This window comes from Bemisia tabaci, chromosome 4 (genome assembly GCF_918797505.1).
Source record: "Bemisia tabaci chromosome 4, PGI_BMITA_v3".
In the NCBI taxonomy this organism is placed as follows: Eukaryota; Metazoa; Arthropoda; class Insecta; order Hemiptera; family Aleyrodidae; genus Bemisia; species Bemisia tabaci.
In genome coordinates this window covers 49,047,410-49,073,865 of record NC_092796.1, presented here as the reverse complement: position 1 = coordinate 49,073,865, position 26,456 = coordinate 49,047,410, and the positions used below count along the sequence as shown (strand labels likewise).

Here is a 26,456-nt window from a genome sequence, read left to right as displayed (position 1 = left end):
GTATCTTTTCTTTTTCTGTTCCGTTTCAAAACCGATGTACTCAGAGTTGAGACCTTGATATCGATGCCATAGAGCGCATCTATTCTCTGAAACTTAGAAATGCTCTAAGAGAATCAACAATTGAACTTTCGGTGTCTCCCCCCCCCCTCCCTCAATCAAATGGCGCAGAATAAACATTCCGAGCTGTTTTATAGTATTAACATTTTCTTACTTCTTTCTTTCAACTTTTCACAATTCCTCCTCCAATCACATCCTTTCTCTCTAGGAATACCTATGTCGCTCTAACCTAATGTCACACCTAATTTCTCTCTAATAATAGCACCTTTGATGTGTTTCTAGGTGTGTACCTGGCGGGCCCGAACGGGGGTCGTTCGCGGGCGGTGAGCCTGAAGGGCGAGCGGGGGATGGGGCGGGGGTTCCCCTCGCTGGACCTGGACACGGTGGTGGAAGAGCGCTCGGAGGCCGACCCGGAGACGACCATGATCGAAGTCCTGACGTCGCCGGACAGCTAGCAGACGCCGCCGGCCCCGCCGCCCGCCGTCGCCGCGGACGCCGGCCCGGGGCCCCCGCCTCTCCCGGAGGTCTTCACCGTCGCCGCCAAGGTCTCCGTCGCCCTCCAGACCAACCTCAAGCCGGCGCCCCGCGCGCCCCTTTGGTCAACGCTCACCAACAACAAGGACGACGATAGTTGACTCTCGCCGGAGCCCCTTCCGTACTGAATCCGATTGGTTCTTCGGCGCACACCCGTAGCCATGTGTGCCCTTTTCGTCCCGGTGTAGACGACACAGTTGACTTCTTTCGAAGCCCCATTCCACGCTTACTCCGTGGGGTTTATTTGAGGCGCTCCGGTTTTGGCCCGCAGTGCCAACTCCTCAGCGTCCGTCCGTTTTATGCCTGGGCCCGAATTTTGTCGGCTCTTTAGCCCGTATCATACGATCAAAGTAGAGCTCTCAAAATGGCGTCACGTGACCCTTCATTGCCCTCAAAAGCCGGCATCAGACGATCAAAGTAGAGCTTTCAAAGTGGCGTATCGATGCGGCTGGTGGAAGATGAGCCACGTGTATGCGCCACTTTGAGGGCTCTACTTTGATCTCTGATACCGGCTTTTCACAAGGTCTGGATACACGATCAAATTCCGAACCAATTCTGATCAAAGTGGACCACTTGATGACTAGTGGTCACCATGCAACAGTCCTCTTTGATCAAAATTTGACGGCCCGTCCAATTTTGATCAGAATGGAGTGCCACCATTCATCATTTCCTGTCACAGGAAACATTTTTGTCAAGTTTTCATCATAAAATTAAGCAAATTAATGATTTTAAGACTGATGACTCCCGACACTTTGATGGTAATTGATTTGGGAATTTGATCGTCTATCGAGACCTACAGGGAGACGCAATCGCATCGATGAGTCCAAACCGCACCACCGACAAATCAGAACTAGAAGCGCTAAGCCGGACTTAAGTGCGGTCGAGACTCGTCCTAAGTACATTTAAGTGCGGTGGAAAGGACCGACAAAATTCGATCCCTAGCTCATACGCTGAATATAGGAGCTGAAAGTAGAACTCTCGGGATGTTATTCTGTCAAAATATCGTAGGTTTGAGGTTTCACGATCCAATTTTGTACCAAATTGATTCACGAAGCTCACAAACAGAAGAACCGAATGGCTGTTCAGCCCCGATCCATTTATGAAAATTGCGTGACATGCGCAAAATTTAGGGAGACACGTGCAACACGCACCGACGACTACCATTTTCATCTCCCAAATTCAGTGAGTAAAACAAGAATTATGAAAATTGTATCGAAAGTGATTATTTCATTTTGTTGGACGAGATCTCGTGATGAGCCGTGAAGTTGAGCAGAGTCGGATAACAATTTTTAAAGTTTCACAGAAACAGATGAGTGCTGGGTGTTCTCAAAAGTGGCTTGACGAATTTTTAATCGAATGTACCAAAGTTCAGGATTATTATAATATTTCGCAGGGATCAAGTAATGCAAGCACTGTAACCATCAATGGCTCTTACTGATGGATTTTACTGGATTAAGTATGCCTGATTTTGGGTTGTATAACAAAGGGTGTCATAGAGGTGATGTTAAACAATTGGATGTATTTATACTAAAAGGAACTATGTTACACACACACCCTATGAACATAGATCCTTTTAGTATAAATAAGTTCAATTTGAGGGATAGTTTCAGAGGGATGATCTAACGTGACTAATATCTCATCCAGGGTTGAAAGACCGTGCATGCCTGATAGGTAGTCCATCGCAAGTAAGTAGGAAATAAGAGACGGAGGATTAAATCACAGAAAATCACCAGCTGCGATTGTAGTTGCATGAATCGACTAGATGTGCAAGCTGCTATACTTACTGTAAACTCACTCAATGCATTATTTTTTAGAGTTTATAGATAGGATGAACATGAGGAGTTAAACTACTTAATAATCGACGCCAGCGCCAAAAAATGAATGATGCGATCCATGTACGTATTTGTCGGTAGCAATGTCGATTGTAGTCAATTTGTTAGTTGACTTCATGTTATTTCTGAAATGCTGAAGTGTAATGATACGCAATGTGTTAAGTTATAATAAACGTTATTTTTTAAATTAAATTTACTATTCCGATCTGACAGAAATAATAAACAAGTTTCTTGACATTCTCAAGAAAATGGTAGTAAGTGGCACTAAGAAAGAGAAGGTAAAAAAGACTGTCAACAATTTTTGAGAAGACACTGCTATGTGACCAGTTGTAAAGGTTGACAGAACAGTCACATAATTTACCGTACATATGGAATTATCTTTGTTTTCTCCTTTCTATAATCAGAGAGAAAATAAAATACTTAGTTCATCCATTCTAGCAGAAAAAAGAGAGAAAAAAAACAAAGAAAAAAATATGCGTTTTCCTAATGTTATACATTTTTGATTCCACAAACCATTAGGGGAGGAAAACAGATTTTATGCAGTTTATATGCACTCTCAATTATGATTTTGTGTACTTACATATATCAACAGCTTTTTTATTTTGCACAAGATCTTCTTTATGTAATGTTATTTCTTTTTCCTCTATGAAGAATTTCAGAAATTTTCAAGCTCTTCTGAAACTCTGGTAAGAAAATTCAGACTACCTACTTTAGAGCACTTCCTTTCAGTAGGTACTTAGCAGGACCAGAAAGTTTGAAAATATCTAGCAAAAACTAGGCAGCTAAACTAATCAGTAATTAAATAATCTTAAATACCGGAGGAAACCAAACTGGTCGCAATAACTTTTATATATTAACAGCATACACAGAACAGCAGGGAGAAATCACTTAGCAACTAAAAACTATACAGTGTTGTAAAGTTTTTACATATTAATAGTTTTTGAAAATAATTGTATCAGTCTAATTACGAGAGGCGTGTTGTAACTCCAGCTTTTTCATTTGATAAGTGAATTTGTAAACGTGCATCAAAATGAAAACACGTTTCAAATATATTGATGTCTAGACAAATATTCAAGTGTCATTTCTGGCTGTATCTTGGTGTAATTTTTGTGTAGTGACCCATCTGATGGTTCTTGACATGCGCTACTGATTCTAAAGGTGCTAAAATCAATGTGTATATAATACATTAGTACATAAATTCATGTAATGTCACACAAAATAAATTGAGCAATTTTTTTACAATATAATTTTCTCCTTGATTTTCTAGTTCTCAGATTTTTACCCCATCAAACTTAAATTATATCAGCTCTTAGTTAGAAGTGGAGCTGGTAAACTTGAGTTATTTGGAAGATTGGGAAAAATGAATGCTTTACTGAATATTGGTATCTTAGGTTTCATTGATAGAGGTCATCATATATTTGAAAAGTGAATGAAAAGTCTGTCAAGTTCTTTGTTTTCGTGGGAAAGGTTGTGTTAAATCCTTCCTGAAGGACAAAGTTTATCAAACATAAAATGGAGGGTAAAATCCTCAAGCGCTGAGGAAGTTTTTTTGCAAAATAATTGAGATCGGAGAAAAATAAATTTAATATTTTCTTTATTTTCAATTATGCTTAAATCGTTAAAATAAGAAACTTAAATAACTATTTACAAAAATATCACAGAACTTGATCATTTAATAGTAACTTACACGGACTACGAAGGCAGAATTCAATAACCAGATTGAAGGTTCAGAAGGGAGATTGTTTTGGTGATACTTGCCATTGTATTAATATTCAAATACATTCCTAGGTAAAATACCTTCTTCAGAAGAGGTAATGCATATTCTGGAACAAAAGAAAAAAGTTTGTGAAATTACTTTTCCAGTTTCTTGAAACAAATTACTTGAGAAAAAAATATATCATTCTTGTTCCACATTATATTTCTGTACAATTTGTGACTTCATTGGAATTGATGGCCACCTGATCTAATAGCAGATCTATGGAGTTCTTTGTCTAGGTGATTTATATTTTTTCTTCAAAATGCTAAATCAAAATTTGTTGAGGGTAACTTTAACTTCATTGTTCGTTCAAACATTTGAGGGAAACGACATCTTAGAATGACAAATATAAGTCTCTCATGAGAGACAGTTGAAATTTTAAGAGTAGATGTAGCGAGCAAGCTAAATGAAAAAACAACATACCTTGAGCACAAACAGCCATTTCAGGTAGCTTATCACACGCAGTTGCAATGATTTCTGGCGAATCAGAATCAAAACAGGCAATGAAGTAGGGCAAAACAATTTTGGCAGCTGATGGGTTACATTTGATATAACGAATGGTCAGAGAATGGGCTAAAGATCGGACTCCGTTGCTGGGGTCAGATAGGAGCTGACAAAGTGTATCCAGGGCCGGTTCCAAAGCAGCTGAGCGTTTCGACGTAGCATGATCTAAATCAATGAGTGCCGTATAGGAACCTGGAAAAAGAATGTATCCTCCTCAAAATTTGTTGAGAGCTAAAAACCAAACTAAGGCTTCATTAATGCTTACAATTCACTGATGATTACAGAGCATCAATGAAAAAGCCTGGGAAAATTGGAATTGAATTGCACAATTGATCTGTTTATGTAAATTTTTTTGTACAAATCGTGCTCTGTGTGAAATTTTAATGAGAAAACATACATCATAATGCTTAAATTCACACCTTGCTTGGTGGTTCATTGAATGTACTCTGTTGGAAAAAAGCTAAAGTTGTTGTTCAGAGCCTTTCCAACAGATAAAGCTACAAATGCGGATACTTTTGAGGGGAGGTTGCTGAGTAATGGCAGAAATGGGAATCGGGAAGGATACGATTCCACTAAACGCAAATGCAGCAAACCTAAAATGAACTCACCATCCCCTTTCAATGCTTTGATGGTTGCATCCAGGTCTGGCGGGGCCTCTTCAACTGGAGTAGCAGCAGTTACAAAGACTTCACCTTCACTTGTGACACCAGACATCAAAACGCAAACGCTATTCAGTGCTGAGTATGTAAGTTGAAGTTCCCTGAAATATAAACAAAAGAATATGTTTGAAAGACAAGACAGGTTAACATTAAATGTGTGTGTGGCGGTTTTTCTTGATGTAGCGCAGGCATTTGATCGTGTCTGGCACGAGCGCCTCATCGGAAAACTCTACAAAATGCTCCCATGTAACCATGTTGAACTCCTGTCTTCATTTTTATCAGGTAGACAATTTAGAGTGCGATATGAAAATACCACCTCAAGTTTCAGACCAATAAGGGCAGGAGTTCCGCAGGGTTCCTGTCTTTCCCCCCTTCTCTATTCCCTTTTCACCACAGACATCCCGCAGTCTGGGAGAGGGGGGAAACTGGGAGTTTATGCCGATGATACGCTTGTGCTAGCAGCGTCGAAAAGCTACAGGGAGGCACGTTTTAACGCTCAATCCCACCTAAACAGGATTAATAAATGGACAAACAAAGATAAGACCAAATTAAATGCGTCTAAATCGGTAGAAATTGTATTTACCAACAGGCCATTTACTCATATTCCTCTTCACTTAGGAAACTCTGAAATCCCTCGCGACACAGTCGCCCGATATCTCGGCCTCCACCTGGATTCCAGGCTCAAGTGGGGTGCACACATAAAGAAAAAAGTCGAGCAATTAAGACTTAAATTTCATGATATGCAGTGGCTGATTGGCCGCAAATCCAAGTTATCTCTAGAAACCAAACTGCTCCTCTACAAGTCAATGTTGAGGCCGGTTTGGAGTTACGGCTGCCAGTTGTGGGGCTGTGCAGCCAAGTCAAATTTAAAAAAGATAGAAGTCATACAAATGAAAATATTACGAAGCATTTCAAAAGCCAGATGGTATGAAAGGAACGCGGATATTCGCGCCGACCTCAACATTGATTCTGTAGAGGACTACATAACAAAAATGTACAACTCTTACGAAACTAGGCTGCATAGGCATCCCAACCCAGAAGCGCTTGCGCTTCTGGAAAAGGACCAATGCACCCGAAGATTAAAACGTCGCAAACCCCACGAGCTTGGAATTCAGGGGTTCTCAAAATTATCCTTCTTTTAAACTGACGGGCCTCCTTGTGCTCTTCGAACGCAATCAGGGGCTCTTGGGCATTTGACCGGGTTCGGTCACCCGCATTCCATGTCAAAGCAAAAAGACATTTTTACTTTGAAGCAAAATTGTTTTATTTTTCCCTCCTCATTTTTCAGAGGTTGTATTTCTCTCCATATAAATTAAAAAAAATGTGTGTAACCTAGTATAAGTTTATCTTATAAGTTAAACCCAAGTTTTTTAAAGATGTATCTTACATCTAAAAACATTCTGTACATATTATAACTTTTGTACAAATAATAAAAAAAAAAAAAAAAACATTAAATGTGAATGAAAGATGGATCATAATCGTATGACTGAAATACACCAAGTCACATTGAGTTAGAAACAAGATCGAGAGGTCTGAATTTTTCTCCCTACATCAAACTCAATGCTAAGGACAAAGTTGAACGACTGTTTTCACACTCAAAATATTATTTCTTGACTTTGAACTTCAAATTAAAAAAAAACTTTACAACTAGTAGAAGTGGAAATTCCGCCAAACTCTTTTTCTTAAAAATGTAATTTGGTTCCTTTCTGTTAAACTTGGTCAAAATTGTTTCCAAACTGGACTAAAATTTTGCAGGGATTTTTATCATGTATCAACACCCACAGAAGACCAATGGGCTGAACCCAACTTTTTTTAAGCTCACAAAAAAGCCGCATCATTCAGGACACATTGGAGTAATTTAATGTTTTATATAGACTTTATCTAGGCTGAATCTAACACATACATACGCACTAAGTCGCATCCGGCTTGAACCAAGAAAAAGAGATTTGAAGTTTTGTTCCTTCATAAAACTCAATGCTTGAGACCAAGTTTAATGACTACTTTTAGGTTCAATTTTTTTTCCCCCCAACATTGAATTTTTGACAGGAGGAAATTTACGACTAATTAAGGCGAAACCTACTTCCAGCTCATTCTTCTTCCAAAATGCGACTTGGTACATTTTTGTAAAACTCCATTTATCTCTCAGTCAAAGTAATTTGACACTGAGTAAAACTTACAATAAAAATTTTCTCATTTACAAGTGACAAAACTCCATTCTTTAAACGTCAGTTTTCCATGAAAATTGAAATTCACCCAAAAACTTCTTGAAATTTGTATAGAATTTTGTAAGTTCAGTTCCTGATTTGATTTTTAAACTGTTCAGCTTGAAAAAGTTAATTGACACACTCGATTGAGATATTGTCTTTTGTTCATTGAAATTTTTGACACATTCATTCGAAAAATTTGGATTGCAGTATATTGAGTCGACTTTGCATTGGGTAATAATAGAAAAAGGGACAAAATACCTGAGTAAATTTGCTCGAGAGTGGAGATACTTCAAAGCATGTTCTGCATCATGACCAATGTAATTCTGGAGAAATGCAACAAATTTTGTCATCATATGGTACACTTCCTTTATTCCTGAATGATTCTGAAACGAGAAAAAAAAATTGAGAATCCCTTCAACATTTTAAATCCTAAATGCATGACAAGGTAATGTAAAGGTACATTTCTGCGATTCGGTGATTTTTAAAATATTTTTATGAAATAGCTTGAAACTAGGGAACACGAGATTGAGACAAAGATTTCTAAAAAGCTACTGCAAATATTTGTGTTCCCCTGAGTCTGAAACCTAAAGTAATTTAATAACAAAGAAGGTTAAAATTATTAAATTTTTCAGGCATCAGGAGGACAAAAACTTTGTACAGTGACAAAAGAGAATGATCAATTACCTGGAACATCAATAAATATGTATGGATAATTAGATGAAGATCTTGACTGTACTCAGGGCGATAAATTTTTGGTTGCAGCAATTCCAGAATAGATAAAACCTGTTGCATCAAGAGTAGATGAGCTCTGGATCGAAAAACATAGGACTCTAGATGAACTCTTCCAACAAGCGATGAGGCTAGAAGAGGCAACTGTCTGCAAATAAAATGAATTGGAGAAATGTTGACATTTATTAGTGAAAGAAATATACAGTGGTAAAAAACTTTAAACAGTAGTACATTAGTAGTAAAGTGATTATTGATACATAAGAGTTAAATTTTTATTGGAAAGTTCAGAAATAGACTAATGAGACAACTCTATTTAGACATCGAGGTAAAATTAGTCATGATTAAAACTACTATACATCTGTTTCATCAGGATGCATCCCAATCTGCCAACTTTTCTATTAAAGCACATATCGACTCAGCTTTTATCCTTGACTTCACCAGCATTTGCAATGATACATATTAGATTTTTTACCGTCACCGGAAAAATTTTTAAAATTAACTTCAGGAATAAAAATATGTATGTAATTACCTCAAAACAAGCAAAGGATGAGAAGATATCAATTTGCGTAAGCAAAGTTCAATTTCTTGAGCTCTTCTAGTCCACTCCTTGACATGTGCTGTTGAGGCTAAAGCAGTGATCAGCGTGTGTGACAATGTGTCCAGCAAACTTGACGTTCCTAAAAAAACATTTTCCTCTTAAATTATTTTCTTACTATATCTCATGGATTTTCTTCGTACAGACAATTACTAAAAATATTTCAGGACTTGCTAAAGCAAATCAAAAGTTATTAGAATGAACAATCATTGTGATAGGGAAGCTTGACTCTAGTGCAAAACTTCAATCATATGTACAAAAGAAAGTATTTTGGAGGACTAGTATTATTTTAGTAGTAGTTTTGGAAGTATTATTGGGAAAACTAGGATCATTTTTTAACTCATTCAAGGTAACCATCCTTCATTTAGCTGTCAATCACTTTTTAAATTGATTGGTTTGATGTTGGTCATTCTTCAGTGATAATGAGGGCGCCCCCCCCCCCCCTCCAAAATATGATGAGATGATGAGATGAGAAAAAGAAATGCATTAACATTACCTGTAGAGGAAAATTCTGCTAAATGTTGGTTTAATGGATTGTTATCATTAATGAAGTTACTAAGTTGAGGGACTCTTAAATACATCAAAACAATGAGCTCTGAGTAAACTTCTCTTTTTGACCTGTGAACATTGATCAGTTACAAAATTCATTAACTTTATTTTTAACATATAAACATAACACTTTAGTATATAACGAGCACTGGTTTTACAGGCTACGAATACACGTTTGGTTTTTTTTTGGATGCAACTACAGTATATTTACAACTTAATCCAAATACAAAATGATATATCTGCAAACTTTCGTTATTCCTTTGATTATTTTTGGTTATCTGAAAATTCTTTAAAGCATATTTATTTTAAAAAGTGCCACTTGAAATTAAAATGACTACTGACTCAATGCATTTTAAAAAATGTAGACTTACTCTTCCAAGTGGGACGCTTTTAATGTGAGATGGTCCATTAACTTGATGGCTATGTTTAAATCTGTACAACAAATACAGTCAGAGAGCTGCGAGAGACGGGAATTCATTTTTTCTTTCATTTCCACAGGATCCTTTTTAGATGCACCTTCTGCAACTATGTACTCAACAACGCATAGCACCTGAAAAAGAAAAATAATAAGAAAATATCAGCGACTCAAGATTCGTAGATAATGATTTGTATGAAAAATTAACTATGAAGTTGACATATGCCTCGGACATTGGTCTATGTTCAAAAGCTACAATGTTTCGAGTGGTAATTAGATTACAATATTAACTGGTAAGCTAAGGAAGGAAATGAAAAGTTCCAGCTTTACATCTAGCATAAGTGACTTAAGAGTCAGGTCAAGCTTGAGAACATTTGGGATGTTTTCAAGTATCTTCGAATATGAATGTGCAAAATTACTTGTAACACCAAAGCATGTTTTCGGCATTTTGCCTACGGCACCTCTGTATGGACTTCAATTCTTTTTATTTGTTTGTTGTATTTTTTAACATATTTCTCCTCATTGATGATTATAGTTAACATAAGGAGGTTTCTTGATCAATTGCTTGGCTAATGAAGGATAAGTGAAAATTATAATTGGAGCCAAACAAAGCCTTGCTTTCCAAATTCTTGAGTAGCTAAACTTCTAAACGCAACTTATTTTTTTCAGAAAAGAACCTTCATTTGATCGTACAAATTTGACATTTTTTTAAATTTATTTTATTAATTCATTTTCATTATAATCCATTGTAGTAAATAATTTGGAAAAATTTAACTATCTGACAAAAAGTGATTCTTTAAATACCTGGTTTGGTGTCAAGCGAAGTAAGTTTTCTGTTACTTTATGCTTTGGAGTGTACCTTTCCCTCCCTTGCCACAACTTGGGGTTGTAGGTTAATGCCCACAAAAAATCTAGAACAGCTGTTGGATCAAACCTGGAAGGTAGAAAAAAATACATTTTGAAAAACCTGCTAAAAAAATGGTACCGATTTACAGTTTCACTGTTGAAACCAAACTGACACTTACAAGTTACATACGATTCAGAAAGTATTTGGGATGGAAATGTATCAGAGAAGTGTTGACCAAAAGAAGTAAAAGTCACAGACTGTTCACTGACTTCTTAGACCCTGGAGTAGTAATAAATGATGGCTTTGATTGATGAAACATTTCAAGTAGTTCTTCAACACAAATATAGATACTCGTCTAGCTGAAGAAGGGTTGTTAAAATTTAAATCTCTTAGGGAGCAGGAAATAAAGAACTGGATTCTGCACATACTAAGCTTATTTAGACAAATTCAACCAGACCTAGCCAAACTACATCAGAAATTGCCTAGTTTTTGTTCACCATTTTTTTCTCTTTAAACAGAAAACCAAGCAACACTAAAATTTACAACTTTGAGAGTTTATTCTTCATATTTTACAGAGAATTCATAGCTAGTTTATATAAGTGGTTTAGAGAAAATCGACTACATTCTGCAATTAGGAACTATAATCTATGGCTCATTTTGGAAACAACATGTGTGCTATTGGTTTTCCTATGCAGATAGATACTTGTACATGTAAGCTAGAAATTTTAGTTCCTTTTTGTAAAATGCAGTCCAATTAAGCGACATGAAATGCAATTGAGCTGATTCTAAGTAATTAGTCTACATTGAAAGAAAGAGAGAAAAAAGAAAACAGTGTGAGTTTTGGAAATAGATTGGTCTTCAAGGAGGAGGCTTACTTTTGAGCAGAGTCAATGGACAGTAGCTGAGACATGCTGTAGTGAAGAGTTGCCCAGCTTGCGTTGTGGACGAGTAGAGTTAATAGGTATGGCCGACACATTTCAACAGCAAGAGGTTTTGATTCATCTCTCCTTGCAAATAGTAACCCCATCTGTAAAAGAAACAATCATTGAGTATACCAGTCACATTTTACTTTAATTGTAAGAATCATGTAATTCCATAATTTCCTCATCAAGAGGAAGTCACTACATCAATAATAGTGACAAAAATATGAAATGCAGCTGAATTTTAAGAGATTTTCCAGTTCTGAAGATGTTGATGTTACGCTATGACCATAAATGCCTCTTCATGTAAATTAGAAATATTCATTAGAAAGGGCTAAGATGGCTATGGCATAATTTTAACTTAATTGTTTCTAATTCAAGAAGTATTAGTGCTCTTACTTAATTAAAGGTACTTATAAATACTCACTCTAGTTCATTTAACAGTGGAAAGACTGTGAAGGAAAAATTTCATTTCTCTACAGGCAAGTGAAATTAAATATGCTTTTCAAGATTGATCAGTCTATAAAGTCAAGAGCCTGTTATTTTGTTGTATTATAAAGCCCAGTTGAGGCAATAAGAGGAAACAAAAAAATAAATATTTCATGAATTATAGTTTCCAAGGCAAAAGAGCGTAAAAACATTTTAGAATTGCAAAATTTCCATTGACAAATTATATTTTTACCAAAAAATGTCACTGATTTTTCCTTTTATTAGATGCAATAAAGCAGCAAAATTCTGGATAGAAATTGCGCAGCTACAATTCTGTGAAAAAATAGAATGGTTTGCGTCAATTTTGCGACCTTGGGACAACAACGAACCTTGGGACCTTGGTTTTCATCCAGGAAACAACGAATTGACGATACTTCATTATTGCTTACCTGCAAACCGTGAGAAGTGCCGATTATTTCTGGCTCAATTTGAACTAGCCAGTCGACAAAGAGCCCTGTACTGCCAACATGATGAGTCTTCATCTCTGTTAAAAGATTGCTTATTGCCTCCACAAGAGGGGTGCTGTCTTGGTATTGTAATGTCTCAGAGCATAGAAGATCGCGACCAATTTTCTCCAGGTGATATGAAGAATGCATTTTTAGCTCTGAAATAAATATTTCAAAATATTTAACAAAAAAAGAGAAAAATGAGTGGAGGACAAAGCAAAACTGACGGGAAAAAGAAGAAAAATTTGAAAATTTGTTCAGATATGGGCACAGTGTGCCTGTGCATAAGCATGCTTTTATTGAAATAAGGAAAAAATATTGAAAAGAATGAAGTGATAATTTCCATGAAAAATGATGAGTTAACGATGGCAAACATTAAGTCAAACCAAAAAAATTGAGCAATCCAACTTAGGTTTTCAAATTTTTTCTCCAGTTAAAATCCACATCAATTTCAGATGTTGACAACCTTCACACTTTCAAAAAGTGAATTACCTTGAATTGAGTCCTCCAGCGAAACATTTTTCTTGCCTACTCGCGAGACACTATTGCTCTTCCGGATTTGGTGCAAAATATTGATGAGAGGGTGTTTGGTAACTTTCATGGCTGTGAGTCCGTCGAGGACCATCTTGGCGATCAGTTCCAACATTGCCAGGCCATCTTTGGTCATCGTGGACCCCAAGATACGAAACAAACAGCATGAGAACTGCTGTTCTCTTATGATTGCCCCGATGAAGGATTTCACTTTGGAGCACTTTTTCATCAGCATGACGAGAATTTCTTTCACGAAGATGGTTGTCTGATTCGTTATTTTTGTCCTTTTCATCTCATAGGACAACGTCTGAAAAATAATTAAAACATAAATCAGTGACAAAAAGGTTGAAAATAGATTGTGTGTCTTCTTCAAACAGAAAAAATGCCTACCTACATTTTAAATTTTCAAAATGTACATGAAACATAATTCTTTTATCAAAACAACAAATAGACAAAAACTTTCGTTCTTTTTTCCTCTATAAATTCCTATGATTTTCTTTTATATGATACCAGAAAGTTACAAGATATGATTCTGATACCATTGCGTCACGATTCTTGAAAGAGGAAGATATTTTTTTGGGGGAAACAATTTCTAGAGATCTAAAATTCTTTCATACATATACTAATCCGTTCTTATGGAGAACAAGGGTTGCTGAAGAAGGAAAAATTAATTTAGGGATTGATTACCTTGAAGAATCGAGAGACAAAAGGTTTCAACATAATTTTTTGTTCCTCCGTTGCGAGGTACTTTTGCTCTACCAAGGCTGGACCTTCAATGGGGTTGAGAAGTTTGACGGCTTCCTTGTCAGCTATTTGAGGAGCTGAAATACCATACAGTAAAAATAAGAATTCAGGATGATGTTGGACTGTTACACCATTACCATACAATGGCGAGTATACTCATCACAACCGTTCTGAGACAAATGAGAGATAACAAGATAACTTGTCATAAGACCTGGCAACGATGTTTTGGTTAGTTCTGTCATTTTTCGACAAAAGACGTAGCTCATCAACACTCATATTAGAAGTATGACTAAGCCACCCTGTTTTCATTTTTTTAAAGCGCTCAGCCGATAGGCAGGCACTTCTTGTTTTCGTTTCGCCAATAGAGTTCTTCTATAGTGAAGCGCTTAAGTGATTGAATGGCTCACCAGCTCAACAAAGCGAGACTGACGAGATTCTCAGAATTTTCTTTTTACTAGCTAATAATACCCCCTTTAACGTTGTTAAATATGCATTAGCAGATAAAATACATAACATTCCCAAAAATTTATTTGCTGGGAAGTTTATAGTTATTTCATTATTATGTCTGAAAGTCCAGGTATTGATTTCTTTTTGTCCGAACTTTTTGCCACCAGTGATGACTTTTTCTGAACCTGTAAGAATTCACCTCCATAAAACACAGCTGTTGCGTTACCGTTACCATTGAAATGCAGCTTTTGAGCCACGTCTTTTTCTTTCAATCCTGTCCTTGTGCTTTGTGTATTGTGCTTTCCCCTTTGCTGAACGCTTCTCTAATACCTACGTAGTAGAGCTTTTTGGCTTGTTTTCTCTTTTCTCCCGTACAGCAGTTCAAATTTATTGTATGCTACTGGTTGACCACAGGTTATTTACCTACACGTTGAATCAATAAAATGCAGAGGCATCGTACCTGGTAAAGACAGCTCCATTGGTGTGACTAAATCTGCTGGGTTGACTGATTGACCAGGTGCTTCTAAGAGCTGGGCAAAGATTTTACCGCCGACTGCTCCACGCATACTCTGCAAATCTAACAATTTAGCCATGTACGATTTGTCAATCATGGCTGCTTCGATGTCTGCTTGGTTTGTCATCACACTTTGATCAAGTTTTTGCAGCAATTTACTAGAACATAGGAACAGGTTCATCAATGGTTGGAATCTATTGCACAAATTTTTGATTTTTATACCTTTAAATCTTTTAAATTATTATAACGTCATCTACGCTGTAAACAACTTCATAGAACAGGATCTGTTTTCCATTAAGGAGAAATATAATCAATATTAAAAAAATGGAACAAAATCTTAAGATATTAAAGGTAGTGCTATGAATGACTGAACTGCTGCAAATTTGGCATTTACTTTCAAGTTTAACAATAGTTACAAAATACTGAAAAAATTCAACAGTGACAACTTTTTCAAATGTTAAAAATAATTAGCTTTCCACGACTAAGGCATCAACTTGATCTTCTATTTAAAAAAAACGGCTGTACTGCTACAATTTTTTGATTTTTTAACAAAGTGAAGAGAAATAAAAGGATGAAGTTCTGCCGTACCTCATAGTTTCGACGGGAACCCCAAAGGACTGGATAAAGAGCACCAACTGAGTGGGACCCAGTTTATCCAAGGCTGTGTCTACTATTCTGGCCACAGGTGAGCGAATCATGCGAAGCTTCAGCCAATCTGGAATTAGCTCATAGTCTTCACAGGTGTCAATCATGACAGCCTGAAAAAAAGAATTTTCAATATAATACGTCTCTCTCTAGAAGACATTGACAGACAAAAAAGCACAAAGAACAAAACTTTAAATTAATTAAATTAGAACTAGAATTACATGGACTGGAACTTTGATTAGTTAATCTATACAGCATTTTCAGGGTGTCCAGTTTTTTTTCATTTTGGAAAATCCTGATGAAATCCTGATTTTTCCTGATCTTTTACTGCTAAATCCTGATCTCATAATTTTTCCAAATCCTGATTTTTTGAGGAGAAAAATTAAAATTTCTGCATAAGCTTATGCGAAAGCAAAGCTCTAGAATTTCAGACGGCCGACTTTTCTCAAATCCTGATTTTACGACCGATTTTTCCTCAAATCCTGATGAAATCGGCATTAAATCCTGATTGACCTCAAATCCTGATAGAATCGGGAAAATCCTGATGCTAGACATCCTGATTTTGAAGTGGAAACACCTACTTTCAGGGCAATTCCTTGATCTTGCCTTTGTAGCTTAAAATTTTGATTGGGATGTAAAGAGACCATATCCTTAAAATTATGATCGCTTACAGACTCAAAAAAATTTATCACCTCAGCTCCTTATTTGGCAAGTGATTGATGATTAATCGTGTTCAGGATTCCGGAATGTAGAAATGCAATGCCACAAAGAGCCATTTACAGCTATAGATAGCACAAAGATTAACGTTTAGTTAATCACGTTAACCACGTTAACGTTATGACAAGTTTATTGTCATAACTTATTCTTTTAAATCTGTAATAGTGTATTACATCAAAAGTTTGTCAAATTGACAAGATTTTTGTCCTGAAATTTTTTTCTAAACACCTAAGTTTCTGTATGCAGTCACTTTTTTACTAAAGAGGTGACGTTTCTACCGTCAGAAGCTGGTTGCAAGAGAGTAACTTACAGTTGGTCGATGTTGTGGATTCGCTGGGAACCAGAGATCAAGAAGGTAGTTGTAGTGGAGTTTGTTGTAAGCACTTTCATTCGTAACAGGAGGTACTCCATATGTAAGGAGAATGACGATAGCATGAACTATCAGTACATGCAGCGTGCACTCTTCGCCTGTTGGCCACTTGATCATTATTTCTTGACTCTGATCAGTGCTGTCATCCCAGCTGAAGCACAGCTCTTCTTCTGCTTGGGCCTGTGTTGAAAAAACAGGAGAAAAATAAAGTTGAAATTTGATATATGATAGCAAGAAAAAAATGTCAGTATTTTATTTTGCTGGAATTTTTAATCTTTCATATCAGTGCTTGGAGTAAATATTAAATAATGACAGTCTTTTGGGAGAGGGCACTGGTTTGAAAATTTTGTCCCTGGCAAACCTCAAGCTGTTTTAAGAATGATACTAGGGTATGTTTCTTTTTCTAGCATGTGAGAAGACAGTTAAAGCAGTACACTGAAAAAAATTGTTGGGATATATCAAACCAATAAGTTGTGTTGAGCCATGTTGTGTTGAGCCATGTTGTGTTGATTGGAGTAAACGAGTTGCATTAAATTGACACTACAAAGTTGGGTTAGGAGGCTTTGTGTCAGCGCAACACAATATTGTGTCATTTCAACACAATTTTTCTTGAGTCAACACGGCTACTGTTGGCATGAATGAACACAATTTTTTGTAATGAGAGAACACAACTGATTGTCTCAAATTGAGAAAACGATTTTCTCGTATCAAGAAATCTTCATTGTCATACAATAATACATTAAAGTTTCTCAAATTAAGAGAACAATTAATTTGAATCAAGAAATTGTAGCTTTAACTTGATACAATGCCGCGTAGATCTTGGAGCAAACGAGGTGCCTTATAGCCAAAAGTTACTTTGGAGCGGAATAAATTCTACATACCAATACTATTTTATTAAAATATTTTGACATATTTTATTTTCTTTATATTTATCTCAATCTACTTTATTTTATGTTGTTTATTTATACTAGTTTATATCATATATTTATCCATTTTTTGTTTTATTTCATTTTATTTATTTTTCTTCATTTTACTTCTTCCTTTGAAACTGCATAGAAATTTCCGAGAGTATAATTGCTTTCAACCATGGAATTGACGCTGAGGACGCTTATGAGCGCTTAGTTACCCCGTCATGTCAAGGGTGCTTCCGGAATTCCACTGCAGCGGCACTTGGGCGATCACGGGGCTAAGCAACATCGGGCGTAGTTAGTACTTAGATGGGAGACCGTTTGGGAGCGAGCGGAGAATTGCAAAGAGATTTAGTATCGCTCACGTGGCGAAAGGATGCCTTGACACTAAATCCATTTAAATTTCGTATTTAGTCCTGTAACTTCTCACATTTGCTTCAAGCTTTTTTTTTTCCGGTGTAGGTTGTGTTGATTTAACACAACTACTTTCTTTGACTCAACCCAACTCAGAGTGTTAAGTGATGACAACCTGTTTACTTGATCTGATACAACTATTTTCTTGATTCAACACTACATTGTGTTCTGTAAAAATGGCCAATCCAACAGTTGTGTCAAGCCAACACAACTCTGTGATGATTTGACACCCTCCTTTTTTCGGTGTACAATAGGAGCATTGGGATTTAAAAAAATGTTACTCTGGGAAAACTTGATAGCTTTTTTTTTCAGTTTTTTCTGTCAGAAAGGCCGTTTTTTTGGCTAGGGAACACAATTTTTCCCGTCCTTTCGAATCTGCCTTGAAGAGAGCACATGGTGCTTTCAATTTCCAAATTGAGAAGAAAAATAAAAAAAAAACCTACCTTCCCACAAGTTCTACCAGAAAGGAGAAAAATACCAATATCTATAGATAAGGAACAAGGTGGTAAAATAATACTGGGACGATACTATTTTCAAAAAGTTCAAATTTCAATTACAGTAAAAAATTGAAGTCCTTTCAAATCGGCTTTGTAGAGAACACACGGCGCTTTTAATTTCTAAATTGAGAGGAAAAAACACCTTCCCACAGTTTCAAGAGATATGTATGTGAAAAAAGAAATACCTTGTTGAGGAAAATATAAAATATGCTGAGTAAATTACTCAGCGTAGGAGTAGGTGGAGAGGTAGGTCCGCTTGGCAAAAGAGCGGCGGATATTATGTTCCGCTCGACAATGAGGGTGGCCATTTCAAGAGCCAGAGCAGGCAAAGTTTCCAGAGTGATACCATGAACCGACAAAAATGAAATATAAATTGCGATCAAGCTTGGATCATTTTCCACCTGACACGCCTGAGCTATTGCATTGACAATCTGTAAAAATGGAGTACGAGGAACATGAGAGCCTCAACAAGCTTGCAGTTTCACATGAAATGACATTTGTATTTAAAAGTTATGAAATACTGAAATCTCTGTAGGAAATGTTTTTGAATTTTGCTGAAGGTCAAACAAATTATATATGTGCTACTGTCAAGAGGAAAAAGAAACCTTAGTGCTGAATGATATTCAAACCGAGATACTAGTAGCATTATTTCAAACAGTGTTTTAGAAATAATTTGTAGATATGCCTTGATGTCAAAAGAAATCAGTGTCTTTAAGCTTAAGTTTGTAATTCAAAAACTGATTAAAAATAAACATGAACTGAACTTAATGCAACATTCCCTTCCAAATACCAGAGACCCTTCCTAATTAAAAATTCAAATTTCCACTCATTTTGAAAGTACGAGGTCTGTTAGATTAGAAACCGGATTTTGGTCATAACTAGCCCACAATGCGTCCAAATTAGGTTCTCTTGAGCTTTCCTGATAGCTGAAAATATACTTAAGAACGCTACGTTCACAGATTTTGTTTATTTTGATCAGTGTTTATTCTGTGTCATCTTGAATACGAGTAAGTCAGGTGCGTTTTGCGATTTTCATCATGCGATCACTGATAGAGCAAAGATTCAACATTAAATTTTGTTTTAAACTCGGTATACCTTGTACCGAAACTTTTGGTATAAGCTAAGTAAAGTTTACCATGATCATTGTATGAGATGTTCCCACTGTTTTGAATGAGTTAAACGATTCAAAACTGGTCAGGAGTTTGTCAAAGATGAGGAACATGGGAATCGACCCTCAACGGCAACTGACATTCGTCACGTGGAAGAAATGCGGGCAAAAGTGCTCGAAAACGGTCGTTTCGAGCTTGTTGAACAGAGTAATATTTCTGAAGGCTCTGTACATGCAATTTTGATAGAATATGTAGACACGCATTGAGTTTCAGGTACACTTGCCCCTTGATTGTTGTCCGTTGAACGAAAATCCAACCAAATGTCAATTTCCCTTTAGCTGCTTGAACGTTCTAACAGTGATCCTACATTTTTGGATAGGATAATTTTCGGTGACAATATTTTAGTGTACGGCTACGATATGGAGACGAAACTCCAATCGTCCTTGTGGGTTGAAAAATGTAGTGCAAGACCAAAAAAAGAGAGACAAGTTTGGTGAAACATAAAAATCGCAAAACACCCTTGAGGTTGCCTTACTTCAAGCCACATACCAACGAAGCTAATTAGGATTTTTCAAACTTGTGAACGTAGCGTTCTTAAGTATATTTCCAGCTCTCAGAAAAGCTCAAGAAAACGTAATTTGGACGCATTGTGGGCTAGTTATGACCAAAATCCGGTTTCTAATCTAACAGACCTCGTACGGCTGTGCAGGCCTACTTTTCTCTTCATTCAAGTCTAGTTTGAGTTTTTTACACTTTTTTGGGCACAGATAAATAATTTTATTGTTTCATCAAATTGACGCCTGAATCCCTATGGTGTTAATTTCAAGTTTCATGCAGAGTCATTTATGACATCAGAATAAGTTATACCTGTCCTTTTGCGATGGCAAAGTGTGGTAGATTGGGTAATACTTTGAGGGTCCACAGTGCATCTTCTTGAACGCTTGTCCTTTTCTCATTGTCGATCATATCATCATCTGAGGTTGCCGACAAAATTAATTTCAAACCCTGAAAGTTTACGAGTGAGCATGTATGAGAGAGAAAGAATGAAGATGAGAATTATCTGAGCGTAGGCAAGATTTTAAACAAGAAAAGGATATAACACTATGGCCATTAATAGAGATCCAGAACTGGGAATATTACTTAGAAAAAAAAAATTAGAGAGAAGCGGTACACAAGAGTATTTTACACAACTAAAAAGCTGCATAAAAACTCATTGAAAGGAGCAGATCTCCTACTTATACACCTACATTATGAATTCTTTACTACATGTGACGATAAGGCAAGTGCTCAAGTTACAGTTTTGATTTTTGATAATTGCTTCTAACAGGATGGTATTACATACGTAATTAAATTAGTTAAGACGCGAAACGTCAAATTATTTGGTTTGATACCAGTAAAGATTTTAAAATCCTCTGAAAACAAACTACATTGTCTATTGTAGTAGAGCATTCCATTGGTTCTCCTTTCTTGGTTTCATGAATGATGTAAGTTGAGTGCAACCAGTGCAGATATGTAAGACACTGATCAATGATTTCAAGATGAAGAAACCCATGGGATGCACTATCATCGTGGCTGACATCAAATAACATTTTAGAGGGTATTCTTCCCTTCCATATTAGAAGAAAACACTAAATACTCACATATTTATTTATTTTTTTTTTGTTTCTACTCTGTAATCTGGAGCTGTCGAAATATGATTTATCTTTGTAATGAACTGACGAGAAATTTAGGCTTACTTATGATCATTAGAATAAATTGTGTTTTGAGTGCATTTAATTATTGTAGTTAAAAGTAAAATGAAGTTTACAAGTAAACTAAGAGTTTTAAAGGGGCAAGATAACTTACAGAGATGGCATGCGTCCTTGTGTGAGATGTGCTGAGCCTGCGGAGGAAGTAGTCCAGAATTTCTGAGACTAATACCGGATCGCGGGCAGGGTCAGTTAATTGAGATTGTAGGTGAGTTAAGAGTTGCTGGAATTTTGTCTGCTGCTTAGGACTACTGCTCAGCAAAAATTCGCACAGGCACTGAACAGGTAGGTGACTGAAAGAATCATGACATTTGGATAATTATTAGACCATTGACAAATTTTGTTTGTTCCAAACTCTCGTTAAAAGATATTGTCAGTCAAAATGCAAAAATTTAAATAATAAATGATTTGCTACCTTCATCATGGATTAAATTTGTTAGGGAAGGAGATTTAAAAGATAAACTGATAAAGTAAAAGATAGACTTAGGTGTGAGATGGAATGAGACGGTAAGGGAGATCATGGGTGCCAAAAAGACCATTATTAATGACATTAAGTACGACAAAACGACTTATCAATGGTGAAACTGCAGAAATGCTTATTTCAGTTGCGGTGTTTCAAAATCTCCATTATTATTTTAATTTTTAAAAGAAGACCGAACCAACAACATGGCTTGTTATTTTCACATTAAGAAGAAAAATCACCGAAGTTTTCAAAAAGTGATCTTTAATAATTTTTCAAGTAGAAAATGAAGTATAACAGGACGTCTGTAACACCCCAAACCAAGATATGTATTTCTGCAGTTTCATTTCTGTTATATGGTATGTTCATATTCAGAGAATGGTAGGAGGCGTGTCGCCAAAGAAGATCCTAGAATGGGTTCCTGATGGGAGGAGGCACAGGAGGCGCTCAATGAGAGGGTGAAGGGATGGTGTTGAAACAGAAATACTAAAGTAACTGAACATACTCAAGAGATCCGTCGGAGCTGTGGACAAGATCTGCCAACCATGGCATTGACTGGGAGGTTCCGTGTCTTTGGATGATGTCTAACAAAAAGTCTGGATTCCTGGAGCGGCACAAATAATGACCAAGACGGTGCGTAGTATTCAAGCTGCGTAAATACTCAATTATGGCTGGCGGTGGTTTTCTTGTCAATCCAAATGGATCAAGTGTTGTCAGTTGGCTTAGTAATAAACTGCTTTGCTCTGTTATGACAGCCTAACAAAGGACAAAAGCAAAGAAAGTTGTGACAAGGGTAATATTTTTTTAAAATAAAAGTTAAGGGAGCAAAAAAAATGCCTAATAACCATGCTTTCAAAGTGTAAGCTATTTTGAGTGACGACTTGAAGGTCATTTGAAAACTTTGGCATCGAATTAAGAGAAGGTATTGATCTATTAACTTTCTTTGCACACTGAATAATTCAACCATCTATGTCTATTAATTAGAATTGCTTCACAACGCTGGTAGTTTTCAGTAAAAATCATTCAAAATGGATAAAAATAAAATGAAATAAAGAGTTGTTTCAAATTAAAAAATTGTGAGAAAGTTATTAGTCAAAGAGCATCAAATAGGCTCTACTTTTCAGCGGCCAGGAACGGCAGAAATTCTGTTAGAAATTTGGTTTGAGGAGCTTTCAAACAATAATTTCAACAACCTAGCTTGCCATTCAGAGAGCCCATGTCTTTGTTTGTATGTAATTGTGAAATGTGAAGATTCTCTCGTGACATTTTTTGATCAAAGAAGTCATACCTTAGTTGACGCAGCAGCAAGGTGAGATTCGAATTCCAAAATATTTTGTTTCTCCAAGGCTAAAAACTGAAGATCATCCGTGTTAGACGGGAATACAAAGTGATTTGTTATGCACATTTCAATAAGAGCGCGTAGAGTGGGATACTTTTCCCATGCATGTGCGCCAAACGTCCCAGGATTATGAGCACAGTAAAAGAGCAGAATAATCCAAGCTTTCCAGTAATTGGTTGTTATTGCCAAAGGAGGCGGTGTGTATCCTTCTGGGAGATCAATATTTTCTGGATGGCGGTAGGCGCTCAGATTAAATAATAGGTCCAGTATCTCAAGTTTATCCGCTGAAACAGTCATTACTCAAAATTAGGTAAATACATCTAATGAGGAAATGTAGGTGAACTGAAAATACACACAATGAAGGTGTTGCTTGGATTTTATGGAGGGTTACCCTACAAAATCAGGATTTGACTTTCCCTTTTTTATCCAATGGCCCACTTTTGAAACTATAAAAATAAATCAGCAACATATTTGAGTCAATTGAAAAGAAACTTATCAAAGGTGAAACTCCAGAACCACGTATCTTAGTGTGCAACGGAGATGAATTCTCGTCATACTTTATTTTTTAAACGGAAAACTTCTCAACGTTAATTATTTGGAATTTCCGATATTTTATTTCTCCGTGCGAAGAAAATTCTGTGAAAACTTCAAGCAATGCTGTTGATTTGTTTCCTAAAAAAAATAAAATGGGAGTGGGGATTTATGAACACCGCAAACAAGATAAATGATTTGAAAGTTTCATTGTCAATAGCTCCTATATAGATGAGCTTTAAAATAAATGACAATGACTGAACCCAGAGACCACATAACTTGATCTTGGTATTTCAATATTTCCATTTCCCTTTACTTTTCCCAAGGAAAATGAGCAGTCTTTATTGCTTAAAATTTCAACAAAATATTCCTCAGATGAAGAGAGGAAAATATGGAATTTTTAAAAAATACTATGAAGTTAAATAAAATTGGTTTTCAAATTGAAATATGACATACCACTGGAAGTCTGAGAGCCGAGAGAGATGGTTTCCAAAATTTCCATTTTTCCTGACTAAGAAACACTAGCAATATTTTAAATGTGTTCCAATTGAATTTCTTATGTAAATTTAGTCAGATCATTTGAAATCGCTCCCATAAAGTAATAATGATAGGTGTCAATAGTTTCTTAAAATAAATAAATAAATAAAAAAAAATTCATTTAGTTTGCAAAGAAAGGAGAATATACCCTGAAGTTTTGGTGCACCAGGAAGGGCTGCAGTGCGCTTGACCAGTTGTTCAGCAAGCTCTAAGGTATCAACAGCTGAAAGTGGGTGTTCTTTTGAAAGACCAATGATGAGGAGCCTAATAAGAGTTGCCTGCGACAGCGGTACTTCTGAGGCTAGTCTCAAATAAAGTGCCCGCTCACTTTCTAGCGGCCACATATCAATTTTGTAGTAATGCTCTGGTGGAGCCATGAGTAAGACCTGTACATAAAGTTGGAAAAAAAGGAAAAGTAAGAGGTAGTAGAATAAAACATAATAAAAAAGCAAATTTTTGCTATGAAACAAATTTTTACAATCAATTTTTTTGAATCCCCGCTTAAAAGGGTGCTCAGGTAGTTGTCAAGTAGAAAAATTTGAATGTTTGCTAACCCTAATATGTCCTTGATTTCAGTGAACAACAAACACCGTCTTTAGTAATTTTTTTCTATGGATAGTTTCAGACGCAATGTCACTATAGGACTCTGAATTTGAAAAAGTATGGTGGCATCCAAATAGATTCAAATAATAAGATAAACTCTCATAAAACTATCGATCAAAATTAATCAAAACCTGTCAAAAGTACGGCTTTGACAACTTTGAATTTTAGGTCCGAACCGAACCTTGGAAAAGATTACCAAATCTTACCCAAAAAGCATTTTTCTCTCTTTTTTGGTTAAAATAATTTAGATCTTTAAATTCTAGTTCCCAAAATCTGTGCATATGTTATGAAAAATTATGAATTTTTCACTGAAGTCAGTTGCTAGACTTTACCAAAGTTTTGTGAGGTTATTTTCTCCTGAATAATTTTCAAGACAATAGCTGATTTAAGAGACATCTTATTTCAATGAAATAGTTTTTCTTCCGGCTTCACACTTGCAAGTGAAAATCTATTACAAAACGATTATTTAGGAGCTTTCAAAAAAGGGTACTTTTCTTGCAGTAAAATGGATTAGAAAAGTTGGAAACTATACCTTGTGGATCGCTTGAATAAATTCTTGGGTTGACGGTCGATAAACACTTACTGCAGTATCATGCAGCCAGTGAACAGTATCACACTGCATTGTAGCGACAAGTAGATGCATCTTGTCAATCTGAAATAGAAAATTTCATCACTTAAAATGTGTGAAAGAGTCGAAGTCTCCGGAAAAAGTGGGATGCTGACTTTTTAAAAATTAAACTTTTCAGATCACAAAGTGCTTTGTCCGTATTGGAAACACAATTTTTTCAAATGACGAAATAATTGTGAACCCATAATATCTTTGAGAATGTCAATCAGCATACTGCACAATACAGCATACTTCCAGCAGCAAACTGTAGTTGGTTCTTAGACTAAACAGTTCAGGTTTTGATTCTGATCTTGATTTAAATAAGTTAACCTAAAGATATCTAAAACTGCATATACTTGCTTTTTTAAATGTTAAAAATACCAGGATAAAGTAACATATCGGTAATTATCTCTCCTAATGATACAAAGGAGTTTCATTACAGTAAGGAGGAAAACTGCGACCCAAATTTTAACCTTTCCAGAAAACTAAAAAAATCTAATCAGCCGTTTAAAATTGGTATTGCAAGCTCCTTTGTTTGGTTAAAGAGTGATAGGTAATTACCTGAACAGAATCCTTCTTCTCACCACGGGCTTGAGGCCCAATGCAAAGGAGAATGCAGAGCGAAATGAGATCTATAATCCCTGCAAAAACACGCTCCGCATAGTCACATCCTTGTGGAACTGGGTCTTCTTGGCTCATCAGACTGCGGCAGAAAACAGCCAAATTAAGGTCTGAACGAAGGGCACGTGACACTTCCCGTAAAAGAACACGCAAGTTTCGAAGATAATCTTCTCGATTGGTGAGTAATTCCTGGAACAAATAAGAGTTGATTTACAGCGTATTTTTATCAAATGGTCAGATAATAAAATGTGACAAGTGTAGAAATGATGGTTAGACGGCTCAAGTCCGCAATGTCTCGTTTGCGGTGTCTGAAAATCTCCGCCTCTATGTTATTTTTTTAAAGGAGAACAAATTGATATCATTCCTTGAAGTTTATACAGAATTTACTTTGCACAGAGGAGAAGAATCATGGCAATTTTAAAGAATTGCCGTTGAGTAGTTTTCCGTTTAAAAAATAAAGCATGACAGGAAGTCTGCAACGTCGCAAACAGAGTTATGTGATTGCCGACTTACACCGTCTAGTTACTTTTGCTGCTGCCCTTGTTCAAATCAACGATTATTCAGGAAAATCATAC

At 36.2% G+C, this 26,456-nt stretch overlaps 2 protein-coding genes across 7 annotated transcripts in view; one reads left to right on the top strand and one right to left on the bottom strand.

The window, feature by feature from the left end:
- The window catches only part of LOC109043809 (uncharacterized), a 149,118-nt gene extending 145,216 nt beyond the window's left edge, over positions 1 to 3,902 (top strand). For all 4 annotated transcript variants that reach the window (XM_072299989.1, XM_019061126.2, XM_019061125.2 and 1 more), the window contains one exon: positions 340 to 3,902. In XM_072299989.1, the coding sequence (XP_072156090.1) occupies positions 340 to 512 (173 nt within the window). In that variant the 3' untranslated portion in view covers positions 513 to 3,902. The remainder of the gene's footprint in view (positions 1 to 339) is intronic.
- A 109-nt stretch (positions 3,903 to 4,011) lies between these two features.
- The window catches only part of IntS1 (integrator complex subunit 1), a 31,002-nt gene continuing 8,557 nt past the window's right edge, over positions 4,012 to 26,456 (bottom strand). For all 3 annotated transcript variants that reach the window (XM_019061119.2, XM_019061120.2, XM_072299988.1), the window contains exons 9-32: positions 25,822 to 26,070; positions 25,186 to 25,305; positions 24,199 to 24,436; positions 22,932 to 23,266; positions 22,149 to 22,399; positions 21,281 to 21,476; positions 20,303 to 20,440; positions 18,512 to 18,757; positions 16,448 to 16,687; positions 15,364 to 15,533; positions 14,722 to 14,933; positions 13,758 to 13,891; positions 13,032 to 13,377; positions 12,483 to 12,697; positions 11,560 to 11,711; positions 10,642 to 10,771; positions 9,794 to 9,972; positions 9,370 to 9,491; positions 8,808 to 8,955; positions 8,234 to 8,426; positions 7,808 to 7,932; positions 5,292 to 5,443; positions 4,603 to 4,875; positions 4,012 to 4,246 (exon numbers count right to left, since the gene is read on the bottom strand). In XM_019061119.2, the coding sequence (XP_018916664.2) occupies positions 4,131 to 4,246; positions 4,603 to 4,875; positions 5,292 to 5,443; positions 7,808 to 7,932; positions 8,234 to 8,426; positions 8,808 to 8,955; positions 9,370 to 9,491; positions 9,794 to 9,972; positions 10,642 to 10,771; positions 11,560 to 11,711; positions 12,483 to 12,697; positions 13,032 to 13,377; positions 13,758 to 13,891; positions 14,722 to 14,933; positions 15,364 to 15,533; positions 16,448 to 16,687; positions 18,512 to 18,757; positions 20,303 to 20,440; positions 21,281 to 21,476; positions 22,149 to 22,399; positions 22,932 to 23,266; positions 24,199 to 24,436; positions 25,186 to 25,305; positions 25,822 to 26,070 (4,680 nt within the window). In that variant the 3' untranslated portion in view covers positions 4,012 to 4,130. The remainder of the gene's footprint in view (positions 4,247 to 4,602; positions 4,876 to 5,291; positions 5,444 to 7,807; positions 7,933 to 8,233; positions 8,427 to 8,807; positions 8,956 to 9,369; positions 9,492 to 9,793; positions 9,973 to 10,641; positions 10,772 to 11,559; positions 11,712 to 12,482; positions 12,698 to 13,031; positions 13,378 to 13,757; positions 13,892 to 14,721; positions 14,934 to 15,363; positions 15,534 to 16,447; positions 16,688 to 18,511; positions 18,758 to 20,302; positions 20,441 to 21,280; positions 21,477 to 22,148; positions 22,400 to 22,931; positions 23,267 to 24,198; positions 24,437 to 25,185; positions 25,306 to 25,821; positions 26,071 to 26,456) is intronic.